General features: G+C 40.9%; 1 protein-coding gene across 6 annotated transcripts in view; it reads left to right on the top strand.

Moving 5' to 3' along the window:
• DEPDC5 (DEP domain containing 5, GATOR1 subcomplex subunit) overlaps positions 1 to 21456 on the top strand; it is an 88708-nt gene that overhangs the window by 54917 nt on the left and 12335 nt on the right. For 2 of the 6 annotated variants that reach the window (XM_068238402.1, XM_068238396.1), the window contains exons 26-38: positions 4680 to 4863; positions 12094 to 12254; positions 12448 to 12565; positions 12997 to 13164; positions 13764 to 13983; positions 14083 to 14204; positions 14302 to 14401; positions 14585 to 14647; positions 17778 to 17899; positions 17987 to 18070; positions 18837 to 18969; positions 19058 to 19166; positions 20897 to 21127. In XM_068238402.1, coding sequence (XP_068094503.1) covers positions 4680 to 4863; positions 12094 to 12254; positions 12448 to 12565; positions 12997 to 13164; positions 13764 to 13983; positions 14083 to 14204; positions 14302 to 14401; positions 14585 to 14647; positions 17778 to 17899; positions 17987 to 18070; positions 18837 to 18969; positions 19058 to 19166; positions 20897 to 21127 — 1815 coding nt within the window. Of the gene's footprint in view, positions 1 to 4679; positions 4864 to 10205; positions 10250 to 12093; positions 12255 to 12447; positions 12566 to 12996; positions 13165 to 13763; positions 13984 to 14082; positions 14205 to 14301; positions 14402 to 14584; positions 14648 to 17777; positions 17900 to 17986; positions 18071 to 18836; positions 18970 to 19057; positions 19167 to 20896; positions 21128 to 21456 lie in introns of those variants that run through there. The other 4 variants (XM_068238407.1, XM_068238411.1, XM_068238416.1 and 1 more) reach the window with 4 other exon arrangements.

The raw sequence follows: 21456 nt of genomic DNA, 5'->3' as shown, positions 1-21456 counted from the left end.
TGTTTCAGTTTATGGGCTGCAGCATGGAGGATTGGGGGAGGGGGCAGCTTTCTTGCTACTCCTCCTCCCTCCATTTTTCCCTGTGTGAGGGGTGTGTGGCCCAGGGATGGTGCTCGCATATCACCTGAAGTGGATTTTGACTAGTGTTTTTTGTGAAGGTTTATATATGTACACGTTTTTTTTCCTCTTGGAATAGCGCTTTAAGCTCAGCTGCAAAATCATACATGAACAACCATGAAAAAGTATTTATGGAGTATTTTTAACAAATATGTATGCATGAAGATTTACATGAAATGTTACTCCACAGTATAAGTGGACACTTAGTCATCCAGGATATGACAGTTTTGGTAGCTTTGAAGAACACGTGCAATTGCAGGAAATAAGAGATTAAGATAAAAACTTATGGGCAGTTAGGGATGACCATACCTTTATGGAATCACCAGTTTAGTGGTTTTATGACTGCTGGTGTTCTGCTGCTGCTAATTCACTTGTATCACCCGCATCTTAAGGTGGCCACACGCCATACAATTTTTTAAAGCTGTTTTCAATTCAAGAAATACAATCCGTTTTTGTGATTGATTGGGAATACACCATGGCCCATATGCAATTCACTTTTTCACCCGAGTTGTTTTCTCCCAGGTGATGTTTTCACAACTTGTAAATAAAATGCCTTTAACACCATCAGCAAGCAAACAAATACTCAAAATAATTTTGGCAGTACTTTTTCAGCTTATGTTTGGTACTTTTTCCATTGCAAAGCGCTAAAAAGTTATTTTAAATCAAAGATGAAAAAGTACCTCCTAGGAGTGAACTCAGGAGAAAAAGTGAATTGCATATGGCCCCATGTGTTTTTCCAGCAGATAGATGGTTTGATAAATCATTTCCTACATGTCCGACCTCACGTTTGATTGTTTTACCGCTCAATTTCTCATAGAAGTGGATAGAAAAAAATAAGAAAAACGAGCAGAAGATAAGAGAATCAAGCGGCAAAATCAATCGAGCGGAGAATCGAGTTAAAAAAAAAATGCATTGTGTATTCCCAGCATAACATTTGAAAAATCTGACCAGTGTATCATACACATGTTCAACTTTTCTCCAATTATGAAAAAAAATTGAGAACCCTGAGAAATTACTTGGGTGTATATATTAAGAAATTGATAATCTACTCTACACCACTCAATTTTCATAAAAACTGATCAGAAAAATCCAGCACACCCAATCGACTTATATCGAAAAAAAAAAAAGAAAAAAGGGAAATACGATCAGATTTTTTGCTCAGATAAAAAAAAGCTTATAAAATCGGATTATTTTATTGTATCATGAGTGGCCACCTTTAGTGTAATAGTGAGTGCATGATAGAACGGTACATGTCCTGGACTGCCAAAGAGTTGTTTTATCCTCAGCCTTCAGATATTACTGATAGTTAAAGAGGCACTTAAGTTAAAAAAAAGAGTTTTACTCACCTGGGGCTTCCTTCAGCCCCCTGCAGCTGATCGGTGCCCTCGCCATGTCTCTCCGATCCTCCCGTCTCTGTTGGCAGCTACTTCCGGTTTCGCCGACAGGCTGGGAACGCGAGTGATTCTTTGCGTTCCCAGCCACAATATCGCCCCCCTATACTGCTATTGCGGCCTTCCTTGCCGCAATAGCAGCATAGAAGGCGCTATTGTGGCTGGTAACGCAAAGAATCACTTGCGTTCCCAGCCTGTCTGGTCCTGACGGCGAAACCGGAAGTGGTCGCCGGCGGGGACGGGAGGATCGCAGAGACACGGCGAGGGCACCGGACAGCTGCAGGGGGCTGAGTGAATCCCCAGGTGAGTAAAACTTTTTTTTTTTTTTTTTTTTTTTATGACTTAAGGTTCACTTTAAAGGGGAAACTGAAGTGAGAGGAATACAGAGGCTGCCAATCTTCATTCTTCAGTAAACACTACCAGTTGCCTGACTGCCATACTATGCTTTAGGCTTTAGTTGTTTCTGAGTCACACACCTGCAACAAGCATGCAGCCAGTGGAGTCAGACCAGAGTCATAGTATCTGATCTACATGCTTATTCTGGGCCAGCAAATTAAAATATTAGAGGCAGAGGATCGGTACAGAAGTCTGGCAACTGACATTGTTAATTAGAGAATGAAGCTGGCAGCCCCCATATTCCTCTCACCTCGTGTTCCCTTTGAAGTGACACTGAAGCAAAAAAACAAAAAACGTATGATATAATTATTTGTATGTGTATTATAGATAATTAATAGAACAGTAGTAGCAAAGAAGCAAAGAAGAGTCTCATATTTGTATTTTCAGTTATACAGTCTTTTTTTTTTTTCTTATAACATTGCATCATTCTCTAATATTTGCAGTTTACAAACTACACTCTGCATTTTAAATTATGAAATAGAGCAGAGCTAATGACCCTTTGAACCTCCCTGTAGTAAAATCTTAGCTGACGTTGTCTTTCACTGTTTCTTTGATGTATAAGTGCTTCAGAAAATAGCATTGCTCTCCTACTGCATTAGTCAGAGAGCTCAGAGATGCTCTTTTGCATAGATAAAAAAGCGAAGTTTCTTAACTCTTTCTGTCCTGGAAACAATATGCTCCTCTGCTTCCTCCCTCACTTTCATATAGGTAGCGCTGACTACCCTTGTTCATGCAGCCCTCACTGGCAACCTATCTTGGTCTGGTTATTTCCTCCCGCATCCCCTGCATCCTTTTGACACACCATGAACCTTTTCACTTGCTCCCTTCCTTTTTCACCTGGATTTCTTATTTCATCCTCCTTTTCACTTGGTTTTCTACTATTTGCCGCCTCTTACTGGGGTAGTTCACTGATGTGTGCATGTGTGCATATGGATATGTATGTACCCATGTGTTTATGTGCATGGATTATTTTTTACATACCTTTGAGGTACCAACAATAGTTGACTACTGAGGTGTATTTGTGCATTTTTTTTCACTTTTGATGTGATATGTTATATTAGTGGTCCACCCATTATCTGTTTTTTAATTGTTTTTATGGATTCTTGTTGACTTTTTCATATATTAAAGATGTAATTCCTTGATTATATCAGAGTGGTGCGGTGTTTCTCCAGATCCCTCTTTCCTTCTTTTTGGCATATGCATACTCTGGATCTGTTCTGCACACCTGATTTGTTTATATTTGATTAGTGGCTGGAGCTGACTCTTCCCCCCCCCACCCCCCCTGGTTTGCTAGAAACAATATGAGACTCGTATCTTTGCTACTAATGTTCTATTTCTTTATTATTATTATTGATTTATAAAGTGCCAACATATTTATGGCGCTGTACAAAGTAAGAAAAGAACATGGGGTACATAATCATACAGACAATGGTGTACAGCAATATACAACATAAATAATTGGTGACAAAATACACAATGATACAAAATACAGACTACAAAATACAGAATTGTTAATGACAGTGATAAAAGTAACACAATGATTAAAATGTATACTGATTTCCAGGACACAAAAGGGGGAAAGAACCCTGCCCTTTGCGAGCTTACACTTCTTAAGGTGGCCATACACTTGTTAGATTAGCAGCAAATAGGTCATCAGATAGATCTCTGATCTATCTGATGTATGTAGGAAATTTTTTTACTAGGAACAGATTCCCAATAGATTTCAGTATGAAATCTATTGAAAATCAATCTGATGGCATTTTTTTGCCATCAGATTTCCATTAGGTCCAATGCAAAATCTCAACAGATCTTGCTAAATTTTCCAACGTGTCAGATCGAGTGAAATCGGCCGCAAATCGATTTCGATTGATTGGCTGATAATCGGCTGAGTGTATGGGCCCCTTTAGCTGTACTGCACATACAATTCATTATATCATCTGTTTATTTTCACTTCAGATCCCCTTTATGAGAAAGGATTTATTTTAACAACCAGTCGTCAGGGGTGTTTAAATGGCCTTTAAGATTTAAGTATATATTTAGAGTGCACCTCAAACTTATTTGTGGCAATAATCAATTAACAATTTGACAAGATGTATGAATGGATTTATATAATATTTACAAACTGTTCATCTAGTAATAGGGCGTATCCTACAGAGGAGCAAGACTGTTACTAATGCTTGCCTTTCTCTTACAGACATACTATTACACCTTGTTAATAATATGCTTTAGATTTCTTCTCCATAGATAATGTAACTTCCTTTTTATCCTCTGCACTTCTTTACCTTACACTTCTTCTTCAGCTTGCGTGCATGTCTTATTCTAATTCATGTCTATGATATGTTAATGCATTTTTAATTTGGTATTATAACAGAATCTTTTACTGTAAGTCTTTAAAAAACAAAATGTTTCCCAATGCATGATGGGACAGAATTTACCTTTGGCATGGCATTGTTAACCTGCTCTTTCTTTTTCTTCCTTTTCTTTCCCAATATTCTTGTCTTTCTCCAAATCACTTTGTACTGTACACTCTATCACACCTTTCTACCCAACTTTGCCACTTTCCTCACACTTCTTACCCTAATTCATACTTTTCTCATTTTACTCATTCACATGCATCTCATTACCCTTAACCACCATAACAACTGTGTTCCGCTTTTTCCTTATGTGCTTTTCTGGACCTTTTAATCCCATGTTACTCCATTGTTTCCTCAACCCCAAAACTTTCCTCTATTTTCTGTCAATCATCTTTCCTCACACACGATGGTCTCTGGGCAGTTTTGATGCTGTCTGCTCCCCCTATAGTGCCTGGTTTCTGCTGTACAGTTGGGGTGGATTGGAAATCCCTCACCACCCCTGCCTGCCTGCCACTCACCACAGACTACTTCCCAGACAGGCAAAGCCTGCAAAATGATTACACAGAGGGCTGCTATGACCTGCTACCAGAAGCTGACATGGATAGGTAAGACAAGAGTCTAGCACTAATCTTATAATTCACATCTACATGTTGAATTTAGGGTTGTGAAAGGATTTTTGTTTAAAAGTACACCTTGCATTAAAGAGCTATGGAGGCTACCATCTCCTAAACCATGCCAGATTCCTGGCTGCAATGCTGATCTTTTGCAAATACATTATGGGTCACCTCCCTTGGAGTTTGTGTTCGTCTTCCAGATTTACTCACTTATTCCAGGTAAGGGATTGAAAAGGTATTCTAGCCAGTGAGTCAGCATTACAGTCAGGAAACGAGACTTGCATAGAGGACAAGATGGTAGCCTTTTTAGTTAAAGCGGACCTGAACTCAAAACTTCCTCTCTGCTCTAAAAGATAAACAGCATAATAACCTTTAAAGAAAAAAAATCTTTCTTGCAGCTGATCTAAATCCTGCAATAAATCTGCATTGTGGCTTACTTTCTGCTTTAATGGTAGCAGACATGTTGTTAAAGCAGGTCCGAGATGAAAAACTAACTACAACAAGTAACTTGTCTATATATCTTATCTAAAGTTTAGATAGCTTACACAGCATATCTAGCTGCAAACCGCTTCAAAAGTATATGATTATTTATTCCTGTGATACAATGAGGGCAGTCATGTTCTGTTTGTTACATTGTCGCAGGCTGAGGGCTGGAGATGCTATCAACTTGCCTGTGTGTAAATTCAGTCCACTCTCCTAGTCCCCTCTGCCTCTGAAAATAGTGGCTAGTAACCTCTTCCTCCTGCCGACTGAGCTCCCATTTATAGGGCATTAGAGTATTAAAACAAAACAAAAAAGTATTTGGTTTGAGGAATGCCCTATAAACTATATGAAAGGAACACAATTATGCAATGAGTAAAAGTTTATCTCGGATCCACTTTAACATCCTGTGTTTACAAATTAGCTGCTCTGCCATGGTAGAGGATATTACTGAGCTGACACAGCTGAGAGATCAAATTATGGTGGTGATTAGTCACAAATGAGGGAGAATAAGACAGGATAAACTCTCTAAATACATACAGGGTGTATTCTCTGTTTTCTTTCTGTCCTGTGCAAGAGCTCAGGTCCACTTTAACTAAAGTAAGGTATGCTTTATGTGAAATGCTAGGACAAGACTTTCTCCTTTACAGTAAAGCATGTTACTAATAGCGTAACTCGCGGAACACTGCTGGCGGTAATAACTGTAATATTGCCGTGCGCTGTCTGCGCACAGCATTAATAAATGCTACTTCGTGCATTAACCCCTTGGTTTTCTGTCTCTTGGTCTTCTTTGTTTTTATGTTTTATGGTTGTAGGAGCTAGTTTTGGTTAGATTTTATAAAAAAAACCACCTGAGTGTTTTCGTTTCAGGCCTCAGCATGGCTTGTTTATAGTTACGAGTCTTGTAATTTTGGAAAGACCTCATTGGCCTATGCAGGTTTATTTGAATTTTCTAAGCATTATGTTACACAACATGATACCATTTATTGATAATTACGGTTCGATCTCTGTATCATTTTTCACTAACTTAATAAATGCTTAAATGTTGTGGAAAAAAATGCTTAGTTGTTGGAGAAAAAAAGTAGTGTGTTTTGTGACATGAGATAAATATATGTATGTTTGGCGTCATTCCTGCATGTAACTAAGCTGTGTTCATTTATTTTTCCTTTTTCTCCCTGAAAAAGTTAAATATCTAGGTATGCAAGTGACATTTTCTCTCTGGTCGGGATTTAGGGGGACAACAGTGTAGCCCTCAGTGATGACAAATTACAGCCATAAAACTCTTTCCTGGAAGAGAACCGCTTCTGAGTGCAGGGAATAGATACAAAAAGGTCAATAGTTCATTGATTGGGACTCTGAACTTTGCAGACTGTGCGAAAGACTGTGTCATTCAGCAGAGACAGTAAAACTTTAAACCTACATTTTTATCTTTTAAAAAAAATAAAATTGTGAGATTTAAAGATATATATTTTTAGAAGTAGGAGCATACAGTACATACAGTATAATTGTATATTTCTTAGTTAATTTTCAGTTCAGGTTCCCTTTAAGCAAACCCCAGGAGATAACACTATTGTTTGCACCTCTACACTCTTCTTTCTGAGTCATTGATAATGCACATTTACAGTGTCTCAGGGGTGTATGTAGGACACCTCACTCTGTGATCTACCGCCCACCAGAAAAATACTCAGACTTCCTTGAGGAACTTGTAGACCTCCTATGCAACCTAACACTGAAACACCCCAGATGGATTGTTCTTGGAGATTTCAATACATGGGTGGACTCCTCCTCCTCACAATTTGGAAAAGAGCTACCTCGTGCCTTACATGAACTGGGCTTCCTCCAATCAATCAGCTCTGCTACTCACAGGAAAGGTCACACTCTGGACCTTATATTCCATACTGGGCTGTCAATAGCCAATGTGGAAATTAATCCTGTTGCCTGGTCAGACCATCACACTATCCACTTCTCCCTCTCAATACCAGCCATCAAACACCAGGTCAAGAATCAAATAAAATATCGCCGCTTAAAAGGGCTAACACCTCAACATATCCGTGATAACCTTAGCTTTGATGAATTTACTGACTCCAGCTTGGACCCTGATACTCTGGTGTTTAAATACAACAAATGTGTGTCCTCCACCTTTGAGACCATTGCTCCTCTGCGCACCAAATATCTTACTCCACACCATCATGCACAGTGGTTTGATAACGCTATAAAAGAGCTGAAAAGACAAGGCCGAAAACTTGAGAGGCTGTGGCGCAAATCTCAGTCCCCAGCAGACAAACATGCCTTAATCTTCCACTTGAAGAGCTACCAAAAGGTAATCACGGAAAAAAAATCATCCTTTCTATCACAAGAGATTGCAAATGCAGTTAACAAACCAGCCCAACTGTTCCGCACAGTGGAAAAACTCTGCAACCCAGCATGTCAAAAACTTAATATCGAGTCTTCAAAGGACCTCTGTGACCAATTTGCCCATTTCTTCACAGACAAAGTCTCCGCTATAAGGTCCGCCATCCAACTTACAGCATCTGAGCCTAATATAGCGCCGAAGACCATTAGCAGAGACAACGTAACACCTTGGTCAAACTTCAAAGAAATTGATGAAGAAGTCACATCAAGCATCCTCCTTCACGTCCGCCTAACTACCTGTGACCTGGATCCTGGCCCAACACAGTTCATGTTGAACTGCCCCGACCTGTTCGTACCGGTATTCCTCAAAATTGTTAACTGTTCCTTACAATCAGGGATATTTCCTGCTTTACTGAAGGAAGCAATCATCAGGCCTCTCCTCAAAAAAACCCTCCCTGGACCAATGCAATGCAATGACCAGCTACAGACCTGTCTCTAACCTCCCCTTTCTGGCAAAGCTAATTGAAAAAGCTGTATACCTCCAGCTAGAAGCCAGAATCCTACAAAATAAAGAGTTATGACCCATTCCAGTCTGGCTTCAGGAAACACCACAGCACTGAAACTGCCCTCATCCAAATATGCAACCACCTGCTCATGGCAAGAGACAGAGGAGAGTGCTCGATCCTCATACTGCTAGACCTTTCTGCAGCCTTTGACACAGTTGACCATGACATCTTGATAAACAGGCTACAGGAATACTGCGGCATTGATGGCATAGTACTTCAGTGGTTCCAATCCTTCTTGAGTGGCAGAACCCACAAAGTGTCTATGGGGCCCTTCCTGTCCACCCCCGTAACACTTAAGTATGGGGTGCCCCAGGGCTCAATCCTCTCTCCCCTGCTTTTCACAATTTACATGCTACCGTTGGGAAAACTAATCCAAAAACATGGCCTGACATACCACTGCTATGCAGACGACACCCAACTATATCTTTCCTTCAAGCCTGGTGTGACAGACCCAACTCTAACTATAAACGCCTGCTTACGTGAACTACAGCAATGGATGAATGACAACTGGCTGAAACTAAATGCAGACAAAACTGAAGTCCTTCTGATTGGAGGGCAGAGCATGATAACAAAACAACTTAACTTGCAGTCTTCACCACTGGGAATAGGAGGCACGGATCTACGCAGCTCTGATCATGTGCGTAGCCTGGGAGTTCTAATTGATGGGGATTTAAACTTCAGAACTCAAATCTCTGCTGTGGTGAAATCATCCTATTTTCACCTGAAGAACATTGCAAAAATCAAGCACCTCATACCCCCAGAAGAACTGCCAACCTTAGTCCACGCCTTCATCACATCCCGACTGGACTACTGCAATGCTCTCTACACTGGCCTTCCAAAAAAGGCCTTGTACCGCCTACAGCTGATACAGAATACTGCTGCCAGACTGCTGACCAACCAACCCCGTCACTGCCACATAACGCCAGTCCTGCATTCCCTTCACTGGCTACCTATAGAATGGAGGGTCCTATTCAAGATCGGCCTACTGACATTTAAATCCCTGAATAATCTAGGCCCTGGATACATGAAAGATATGTTACAGCTGCGTAGCAATCCCCGCATTCTCAGATCCACAGGTTCTAATAATCTAGTCATACCCAGAGTCCACTTAGAAACTTTTGGTCCCAGAGCCTTCTGTCATGCTGCCCCTACGTTTTGGAACTCCTTACCTCAACAGATCAGGACAGCCCCATCCCTGGACGTGTTTAAATCCAGACTGAAAACCCACCTGTTCAGTCTGGCATTTGCAGAAATATAACTTTTGTTGTGTGAATACTTCATCCTACTAATTACTGAATCTGAAAGAGCCTAAGCGCTTTGAGTCCTATGGGAGAAAAGCGCTATAGAAATGTTATTGTATTTTATTGTCCCCATGACAGGGAAATCGCTGACATAGAACTGTGGATGCCGAACCCCTTAAAGGGTCAGCAAAAAAAATTAATTCTATTTTTTACATTATATATGTAGAAATTAGATAGGAGAGATGATGATAGAATTATAACCTCATTGAAGTAAAAGTGTAGATAACTTAAAGAGGAACTCCAGTGAAAATAATGTAAAAAAAAATGCTTCATTTTTACAATAATTATGTATAAATGATTTAGTAAGTATTTGCCCATTGTAAAATCTTTGCTCTCCCTGATGACATGTTTACTACTGGCGGGTAATGTCAGTGGAAGGAGATGCTGCTTGCTTTTTTGGCAATTGGAAACCGCTGTAAACAGTAAAACAGCTGCACTGAGGTTCACAGACAGGAAACTGTCATCACACTGTGGGACTGGTGTAATCACAATATTAGCCATACAGAGCCCCCTGATGGTCCGTTTGAGAAAAGGTGTACATTTATTGGCAATACAGAGTTCTGTGCAAAGGATTTTTCCTTACCCGTCTCAACACATTTTAATTGTTTAGCTCATGAGTTATTTCTCCTTCTAGTTGAGGTGACAGCAAGTAAGATGAGATACGTTTTGTGGATCAGTCCACTTAGCCGTAAACGTGAGTATCTGAAGAAACAAATATTGATATACAGTAGCAAATGCTGAGGACAGATCAAGGATTGTTCCCCTCTTGTTTAAAGAAAGGTGAGAAAATTCCAGAAGATAAAGACATATTAACAAAAAAATGAGATAAGCAGAGTGGAGAATGCAAGGTAAAAGTCTACCCCAAGGTCTTTAAAATGTGTTAATAAATACCTCCATGTTCTAGAGACTCTTCAGACCCCTCCAAGCTACTTCTTTCTTCCAGCCTTGCCTCCTCCATCTTGCCACTCCATGCCCTGTTCCTGGAGGCGACTGGGGTTATGTGTGCCCCAATGTATTGAACTCCAGCATGGCTGTGCACAGTCCTAAAGATCTGGCCGGAGTCCCAAAGTGGGCATATAGTGGAAAGTCAGAGGGATGGACGGATGAAAGAAATAACCTAGAGGGGTCTGAAGAGCGTATAGAACACCAACGTAATATACATTAACACTTTTTATTCACCTTTGGTTTACTTCAACCCTCCTGGCGGTCTATTAAAAACCGCCAGGGGGCAGTGCAGCAGTTTTAATTTTTTTTTTTAAATCATGTAGCGAGCCCAGGGATCGGTATGCTCACGCAGCTAGCACAGTGCTAGCTGCGTGTAGCAAAAAAAAAAAAATTATGCAAACTGGCCCAGCAGGGCCTGAGAAATCCTCCTGCGTGGCTTACCCCGAACTACATTCGGGGTTACCGCCAGGAAGGTTAAAGGCTGAGGAGAGCTGATGTGTTATTTGGGAAGGAATAATATCCAAAAAACGTGTGGGATTTAAAAGATAAGGGGGGATACATTAGTCTGCTGGTGGTGCTCACCTGGACTTACAACAGTCCTGCAGGTAGTCCGTTTACTATACTAAACATACTGCAGTGCAATGTCTGCTAAAAAAAAAACAGGGTCTTTTGACCTTTCTGCAGCTGACAAACTTTGACAGGTAGTCATCTTGTAGAGGTCTCAAGTAGACAAGGGCAGGTGATAACTGAGTGTGGCCAATTGAAACTCATCCCACTATTATACCTTTGCATCCTGAAATACATGCACACCTGTGACCTGTAACACAGATATTGATGAAAACTTGCGATAGCATTAAAAGGGAGGATATTAGTTCTATCTGACAAGTGACATGCCAGTTCCATGCCATGCTCTGCTGATGTTTGGCAAAATAAAGTCCCTATAAATCAGGTTTTTGTCCAGGAACAACCTTGCTTGAAGCAGATGGTCAGCCAATATAGGCCATTTCAATGACGGGATCTGTCATTTCTAGAGGTACGCTTAGGTGAACACGCAGAATCCAGCGCAGGAGACTTGGGCGCAGCTGGCGTCACCATAGACCGTTATAGGAATTACAGCTATAGCGGCGCACAGGGAGTAACTTCGGCGCCGTCAGAAGACTTAGCTGAAGTTACTTTTAAAACCCTATAATTCGGCCTCTAGCAATTGCTAGAAGACGAATTATTTCATTCCCCACTATCCATGGCGGCCCAGAGGGGGAATAGTATTTAATGCGACCGGGAACTTGTGCAGCAGCAGGATCAGCCATACCGGCTGTATCCTGTGCCCAAGTCTCCCGCACCGATTCCTCTCGTACGCCCCTTAGGAGCATGTTTGAAGAGGATTATAAAGTCCTGTAGAATGACATTCCCAAACCAGCCAACTAGCATCACATACCAGTCATTTTACCAGACCTCTAAATAGCTGAAAAAGAAAGTAATTACTGACTTGTTAGAAAACTGATTTAAAAAAATAATTGTGTGGTACTTTATAAGTGAAGTTTTCTTTTAGATGGATAACATTATTTCCTGTTCTCTAGACGTGATGAGGATGGTGTTCAAATGACTGCTCAGCAAGTATTTGAAGAATTTATATGTCAGCGTCTCATGCAAGGCTATCAAATTATTGTCCAGCCCAAACAGCCCAAACAGTGTTCCAGTGCACCACCACCTCTCAGCAGTAGCCCCCTCTACAGACGAGGTAATACAATTTTTTAGTCTATTTTTAACTTTCAACTCAGATTCTTGTAAGCAAAATTAAAATTAGATCTATAATGAAAATAAAGAATTACATATAAGTTTATAGTATAGCCATGTATTGCCCAGTACGGTCAGAGGTATTTGGGACAACTATCTGTATGTTGACTACATAAACCATTCTATATCTTTGCCAGGGTTGGTAGCCCGTAACCGTCCAGAAGAAGAAAATCAGTATTGGCTAAGCATGGGTCGGACATTTCATAAGGTGACCTGCAAGGACAAAATAATCACTGTGACAAGATATTTACCAAAGTAAGAGGATAATATTTGTTAAATATTTAACTGCTAGCAGTCTGTTGGGGACAAGACAGGAAGGAGCAAACAATCAAAATGTTGATTTAAAGTTCATCTTTAGTAAAATATCAAAACCATGCTTGAACACTGCAGTGATTTGAGTTGTTGAGTTTACGGCCCTTGGAAACTCAAGTAAATGGATGAAAGTTACCCTTTTAGGAGACCTAGAGGACATTTTTGAATTTGAGATTCCAGTTGCATGTAATAGGTGATACACAGAATTAACATGACAATATAAATGTATCACTGTTATTGATGTGGTTAGTGATCTAGACAATTACGGGAATATGAAGGTGGGATGTGGGAGCGTTGTTTGCGGCTTTTATGTTAACTGATTATCGAGGATATTGCTAAGAGCAATTGATGAAACCCACACATGTGTTTTCTAGATATCCATATGAATCTGCCCAGATCAGTTATACGTACAACTTGTGCCCCTCGCACTCTGGCTGTGACTTTGTGCCTAGCTGGGTGGAATTTTCTCATGAGCGGTTGGAGGACTACAAGTGGAACTATTTGGATCAGTACATCTGTTCTGCAGGCTCTGAAGACTTCAGGTGGGTCATAAGTATAACTGGAGCTCTTCAGTCTAGAAAAGAATGGTATCAACGATCTACTTCATGCACAGATGGCAATCTGCAGGAGCTGCTTTATCCATCAAAGCCTTTATAAGCTAATGTATACAGCTTAGGGAAAGTGCATCTGCCAGCTTTGCACCACTAGTGAAACTCATCCTGTGTTCTCACGTTGTAAGCTCAGCTAACAACCCAGGGTTCGCCACTCCCTACACTGCAAGCTTGAATTTACCTTCTGGTGGTGAACAGCACTTAAATATAAAGACGGATTTCAGAGTACTGGGCACATTTCGAAAAACTCGAAAAACTAGTCCAAGGAAATTTGGAGCAAAAGTGTAGCAGAAGCCCAGAGGAATATTCTGATTGGTTGCTGTGAGAAACTGCTCCATGTTTCCACTTATTTTGCACCTGTTTTGCTCTATTTTCCTTGAACAGGTTTTGATAAATCTCTACTGCTCTAGCTAAGTTGAAATCTCATCTACTGAATTTCAAAGCAATACATAAAAAGGGTTGTTGTTTTTTTTTTTTTTTTTTAATCTAATTTCCATGATTTAGCTTTACACCCTATTTGTTGTATGCAGCTTGATTGAGTCTCTGAAGTTCTGGCGCACTCGGTTTCTTTTGCTTCCATCATGTGTGGGACCTACCAAACGTATTACTGAGGGAGAGCAGCGGTGTGATGTGTATGGAGATCGACCAAGATCTGAGCAAGAGGAAGCACAGCTCTTAGATGGCTTCCTGCGATTTGTGGAAGGTTTGAACCGCATTCGTAGGCGTCACAGATCTGACCGGATGATTCGGGTATTTTGGTGCTCTTATGCCATGTTTGTTCATTGTTGTACTGAAAATATTGTGTAAATGTGTATTAATGTACCTGTGTACTTTTCTTTGCATTTTTAGAAGGGAGGTGGGATGAAAGGACTGCAGCTTCCTGCACACCCACCAGAACCTCCCGGGCCTCCTGTAGGAAAGAAAGGCACATCTGCCCTTGCAGCTCTGCTAGAGATGGAAGCTAATCAGAAGTAGGATAGTCTATCTGCCAAGAACTAGAACTTAATTGCTTAAAATGGTTAAAGGAATACAAATGTAAAATGTATATGTATCTATGTATATTTTCAGGAGTTTAGGGGAACAACAAGCTCTCAGCCATTCAGGAAAAGCTTCTTCCCAGGGCTCTGATCCAGCTGTCACTCCCACCTTTGTGGACAGCCCCCGTAAGGTGATATATATATAAAGCACAGACATTGTAGATACATATTTGTATAGATTTTGCCACTGCTTGATGATATCTGGTCAGTTCATTTCCTGATTCCTCTGTGTCTTCCAAATGTAATTGTGTTTGGTTCTATCTGGCTCTTTCTCTGTCTTTACTGTTCTCTCTGCACTGTCGCTCTCCTCTCAGGATGGGGCCTTCTTTATGGATTTTGTTCGTAGCCCACGTACAGCACCATCGTTCAACCCCCAGGTCAGTGTACTAGGTACCACCAGCTTTGTGACAGTGCAGTCCTTGCATGACTCTTCTCCTACTAGATAGCTTGGAATGTAGGATTATGGACATTCTCCATGATGTATTTTGACCTGCACTGTCCACCATTAACTGCACGCAGAATATATTTACTCATCATCGGCATGAATGTGTGTTGTGTACATTTTTGCTTGGTCCCATTTTGTATCTAAATGCAAAAGTTAATAGTATGGCTTTGCGCACCAACTGTGTGCTTATTTGCATGCGTTTTTTTACTATATAAATAGCTTTACAGTAACAATGCCTTGCATGTGAATCCCTATTTCTTATAACGGTGTTTCTGTGATAATTTTAACCTGAACTCTCCCTCACACAGTGCTGCTAGTGAAGAGGTGGGTCAGTTGACTGCTACAAGAGCAGCTTCTGGTTTATGCCCACTACACCCAATGTGGTCTATAGCCATCCCAGCTGCAGTGTGCAGTGCCCTGATTCAGCAGGAATCCTATTTTATTTTTTGAAGTATGCCATCATTTTGTGCACAAAGCAGGTCAACAACTTTTGTCAAGGGGTTTGAGGCATTATACCGATAGATTTGCAGCAGATTCGACCATGAGATCGTCAGATGCCTGAAATCTATTGAAAATCGATCTAAGGGCATTACTGCACCATTAGATCCAGTGCAACTCTATGGACCATCGATCTGCTGCCAGCAGCAGATCGACCTAGATCTTCAATCCTGTCAGATAGATCAAATCGATCGAAATCGGCTGCAAATCGATCGAATGGGGAATTTGATAGAATCGATTTCTGATTGATCGATTCTAAAGAATCGATCGATCGATGCCTGAAATCGACCAGTGTATGGGACCCTTTAGAAGTAATGGGCTTGGAAACAGCTGTATTTGATCATTTATTCAGCATAATGGCTTGACAAGACAATAGGTAGTAAAGTACCTGCTGTTGGTTAAAAGGGATTACTGGGAATGACCAAATGACTATTTAAAAAAAATTGTAATGTTGGCATCAGATGGTAGTATCAGATGGTAGTATCCCGTCCTTGTATGTATAGTCACAAAGATCACGGCATACATATGAGTGACTAATAATGTGTATGACAATCTATACCACTGATGAAGTACATTTATAAATGTAACGCATAGAATACAATTAGTGTCCCATATTTTACACCTACAATTGGCATGCTGTACATTCTGATTCTTATCCACAGGTCACAGGTTAGTACATATTGATACTGTTAAGCCTGAATTCCAACTTCCTGTCATTGAAATGGAAAGCAATGTCATGTTCAGATTGGCTACTAGTGGAACAAGGCATTACTGTTTTTCACTCCTGTACATGAAATACATCACAGAACTACTTTTGGAGAATATTTCTTGAAAATAAGACTGTAGGCTGTGGGAGAAGATTTAGTGACATGTAGGTTTATGCACAGAGATACATATGGTAGGGTGGGTTTATACAGGGCAGGTCACTTCAGCGTCAGGACGCGGCCGTGTAGCTTCAGATATTGGCGCAGCTATAGCTGTCGTCCACGGTCCGTGCATGGGTAATTTGGGTGCTGACGATAGCCGGATCACTAATTATGTGTATCCGCCCCCCAAAGTTGCTACGGCTCGGAGGGGGAATAGTATTTTGCATCACTGGGAATTTCAGTGGCAGCAGGATGAGCCGTTAGTAAGGGCAATATTGCTGTGCGCTGTGTGCACAGTAATATTACCGCTGTTATGTGGATCAACCCTATAGAGGGCACCCATGCGGATCAACCCTATAGAGGGCACCCATGCAAACCATATGTTTGAGCAACTTTAGACATTCTCAACACATTTAAAAAACAACTGAATTGCATGTCCAATATAGCTCCTGTATGTCAACAATCTACTCCATTTAAACAAGCTGCACAGTTATTGGAAGGAAAAAAACATTACCATGGGATTCTGCAGTTGATTGATTTATGCAGTGCAAGGATTTAACACTTGAGAGTCTTACTGTCAGATAATTTTTGCAAGTTATATTATAGCCAAGTAAGTGCACGACATCCAGCATTAAAAGAGAGGTTCAGTACTATACACAAAACTAATTTTGTGTGCACTGATATTCGTTTCTTGATGGATTATGCTATACACAACTGTACACATTAAGGTGTATACAGATGTTCGCTGATGTTGCACGGTTGCTCCTCAGCCCTTTTCCCAATGCCCTTCGTTTGTGCATGACTTTTACAGGAAGTTCCCTCAGCAGGATGTAGCACCCATCCTCTCTTTGTGCAGCAGTATATGCAGCCCAGCTGCTTGTGCTGTTGTCTTGGAGAAGAAGAGAAAGATCAGAGGGCACAGATGACCAGCTGAGGGGTTATTTGTAAATGAGCTGCCCAGTTGTGAACACTGTCAGAGGCAGATGGGAGCGCTTTTATGCTGTATCTGCTGCCTGAGACAACATTATCATTTTGGGTGACAAATGTTGATAGTTTTTACCAGACCTAAGCTTTTGGGTATACAATTTCCCTTTATCAGACAATGGATCTAACAAAGGAAAAATACACTCCCAAAAGCTAATCTTTCAACAAACTTGTTAGTACAAATAAAAAAAGAATGAGTATCAATACAGTTAACATCCTTTCCTGATAATCTTTTCCAAACATGCAGTATGTTAATGTTTGTTGAACACTCTCAGTAGAAAGTCTGCATGGAGTGATAAAGCATAGAATGGACCTGAACACAAAACTTCCTCTCTGCTCTAAAAGATACGCAAAAGGATAATAAACAAAAACATTTCTTTGTTACAGCTGATATAAATCCTAAAATAAATCTGTATTTGCACTACTTCCTGATTCATGGAAGCAGACCTATTGTTAACCTCTTGTGCTTTTAAATGAACTTATCTGCCATGGCAGTCATGTGACACAGGGGAGAGATCAAATTACAACTTGTGATTAGACACAAATGAGGGGGAATGAAACCGGCTCAACTCTCTAAATGCATACAGAGTGCATTTCTCTGTTTTCTTTCTGTCCTGTGCAAGAGTTCAGGTCCACTTTAACATAACATGATTCTGTTTACTTGTTGTATGCATATGCTGTCCATTTTGCTAAAATAAATTTATTCTCACTTAGATCTCGATTGATCAAGGGGTTTCCCCTTACACCGATGGAAACAACACCTTGGCAAACAGCACCCCATCAGTAACTCAAGGGGGTAATACAATAGAGCAGTCACTTCCATCAGCTGAGACAAGGTACAGGTGATCATATATCATTGGTGTAAGTCTGCCTTTTATGAAGGGGCTGTATAACTTTTAGTTTTTTTTTTTTTCTTTTTGTAGCGTGGTACCAGTGTCTGGGGGACCAAGTACTCTTCCTTCCAGTGCCAGCCTCAGTGAGATTCTAGAAGCAATGAAACACCCAACGTAAGTGCTGTGTGTGACAGATTTTTAGAAAGGTGATCTGAAATTTGCATTATATCAATCAATCATCTGGGTTGTGTACTGTAGATTCTACTATATGGATATACTAGGTTTTAAAGAGAACCCGAGGTGTGTTTAAAGAATGTTATCTGCATACAGAGACTGGATCTGCCTATACAGCCCAGCCTCTGTTGCTATCCCAAACCCCCCCTAAGGTCCCCCTGCACTGTGCAATCACTCATAAATCACAGCCGTGCTGTGAGGCTGTGTTTACATCTGTAGTGTCAGTCTCAGCTGCTCCCCGCCTCCTGCATAGCTCCGGTCCCTGCCCCCGTCCCTTCCCTCCAATCAGCAGGGAGGGAAGGGAGGCAGGCGGGGACTGGAGTTCTGCAGGAGGCGGGGAGAGCAGCAGACTGACACTATAGAGATAAACACAGCCAGCTCTGACAAGCTGTTTGTCAGCAGTGTGGCTGTGATTTATGGAGGGATTGCAGAGTGCAGAGGGAACTTATGGGGGGTTGGGATAGCAACAGAGGCTGGGCTGTATAGGCAGATCCAGCCTCTGTATGCAGATAATATTCTTCAAACCCACCTCGGGTTCTCTTTAAATGTGAATGAAATAGTGACATGTAAATGTTTTGTGCTCTTAGCAGACATGCAGTAGTTACTTGGTAACTTCTCTGGATATAGCCAGGTAAACTTGTAATGGAAGTGATAAACTATGAAAATGTAACAAATATCAACAATATTGTATTGGATTTTTGAATAGGACAGGCATTCCATTGCTGTCTGAACAGAAGGGCCTTCCACCTTGCTGCTTTATCAGTGCTGAGGTTGTACATTGGCTGGTCAATAATATAAGTTGGGTACAAAGTCAGACTGTGGCCATGGACATAATGCAGGTAAGACATGTACACGTATTCTCTCTATCATGGAAGTATCTGTTGTTGTCGTTCTTTGGCCCACGTAAATATTGTTTATGCCTTGCAGAAGATGCTTGATGACCAATATATCACACATGCTTCTGGAGAAACATTTAGAACCTTCATTTATGGGTTTTACTTGTACAGAATTCCTCCAGAAAGAGAGTCTGAGAGGGGTAAGTGGAACCGAAGTTAGGGCACTGGAAAGACATTTAGTGTCAGAGGGTGTTTATAGTTCCCTAAAGCACTAAAGTTTAATAACACTGTGTGCAAGATTATGGCCCTGAAATGTGAGTTTAATTTCCAAATCGTTAACTAGTTGATTAGTCCACATTCCTTGTCTGTGTATTGCTTGGAAGATGAGAACATGGTCATGAAGTGATAATATGTTTTGGTCAGATTTCTAGGGTTGCTTCCATATGGTGACCGGTGAAATAAGGTGCTTTACAAATAGAGCTGCATTTTCTTTAACTGAAGAGTCCTCACTTGAGATAGTATAGTGTAACTGAGACAGTCTTGTGTTTTACTTACCAGCTCCTACGAGAGTTGTCTCTAAAGGCCTTTCCAATAGGTAAACCAGCAATGCACTGGGTGGACTTTGTATCCTCTCCTCATTGCTTGGAAATGTGTCTTCAAGTACCCCCAACAGGATTGTTTTTACTGGAGACAGCTTTGGTACTTAACCACTTCAGGACCACAGTCTTACAACCCCCTAGTGACAAGCCCCCTCTGCAGCTTTAATAGCTCGCTACAGAGCCATACAACTTGGCACACAAGTGAATTCCCCCCCCCCCCCCTTTTTTTCTGACCACCAACAGAGTTTTCTGTTGGTGGGCTCTGATCGCTGTTGCCATGATTTTTTTTATATTAATTTATTTGTAATTTTTTTGTTATAAAATTATCTATTTTTGTATATATTTTTAATTCCCCCCTCAAGTCAGTCATGGCGATCCTCTCTCATAGGTATCAGCCTATGAGAGGGGATTGCGTTTGGAGCCTCTCCAGTGGACAGCCGAGTGACATGGCTGTCCCCAGCACAGCGATGCATCTAACAGTCTGCTAGCAGTGATTGCCGCTGGTAGACTGATGACAGAGCTCTGCTCTGTCACTCAAGCGGGGATGTGCGCATGATCCCCTGTAATACCCCATCCTGGTGCCGACACCTGTTGGTGTTAGGCGGTTGGGAAGGGGTTAATGAATAGTAAAAACAAATGTATAATTTTAGAGATATCCTAACAGTATAACTCATTTGGTCTACTTGTGGAGTGGAAACCCCAGTCTTAAATTTTCCCAGCAATAGATAAACAATTTGCACATGAAAGTTTACTTGACATGCCTTTTAAATAAATGTTCTCATTTTTTAGGGACTGTCGCCAAAATCTTAACATTTTAAACGCATACAAATAAGAAGTACATTTCTTCCAGAGTAAAATGAGCCATAAATTACTTTTCTCCTATGTTGCTGTCACTTACAGTAGGTAGTCGAAATCTGACATTACCGACAGGTTTTGAGCTAGTCCAACTCTTCATGGGGTATTCTCAGCATGGCTTTTATTCTTTAAAAAGATATTCCCTGAAAATGATTGACACAAAGATGCTGGCCAGCCTCCCTGCTCGCTGCACACTATTTTGGCAGTTGGACAGAGCATCTGCCATTCACAAAGTGCTTTTAAAAATAAAGAAAACCCTGAGACCCCCCTATGAGAAGATGGGCTAGTCCAAAATCTGTTGGTAATGTCAGATTTCTACTACTTACTGTAAGTGACAGCAACATAGGAGAAAAGTAATTTATGGCTCATTTTACTCTGGAAGAAATGTACTTCTTATTTGTATGTGTTTAAAATTTTAAGATTTTCGCAACAGTTCCTCTTTGACATGCCTTTTAAAAAAATGTTCTCCTTTTTAGGGACCACAAACTTGACCCAAGCAAGCGCTTGGCATTCTTCTGCAATGGAGGATTTTGCTGCCTTCCAGAGGAAATGGTTTGAAGTGGCACTGGTGGAAGAGGAGCTGCTGCATTCTGAAATCCCTCCATTTCTCTTGCCTTGGTTACCCAGTCGGCCAGCCTCTTATGCAAGTAGGCACAGTTCTTTCAGCCGCAGCTTCGGAGGAAGAAGCCAGGCCGCAGCACTGCTAGGTAGCTGCCCGCAAAGGGCAGAGGAGCTGATGGAGTGTCACCTTCAAGAGAATGATCTCCTGTGGACTAGCTTTGGTTTTTATCTTTTACAGATGGCCCATGGTTCTTAGTGTTAACAGCAGTCTCCATTTAATATAATCATATTTCAAATTACGTCTGGTAGATTGAGCCAAGACCTAGCTTCATAAAATATATTACAGCCTCTGTATATGAAGTAGCTTTAGGTACTGTACATTAGTAATAATTGCATTTACAGTGGTTGTAATCACATATGGATGTCATACGTACATTTTGATAAGAAAAACAACAAGCTTAATCGTGTAGGTCCT

The sequence above is a fragment of the Hyperolius riggenbachi genome, chromosome 1, assembly GCF_040937935.1.
Source record: "Hyperolius riggenbachi isolate aHypRig1 chromosome 1, aHypRig1.pri, whole genome shotgun sequence".
In the NCBI taxonomy this organism is placed as follows: domain Eukaryota; kingdom Metazoa; phylum Chordata; class Amphibia; order Anura; family Hyperoliidae; genus Hyperolius; species Hyperolius riggenbachi.
Note: the sequence above shows the minus strand (reverse complement) of the source record. Positions and strands in the feature narration are given on the sequence as shown.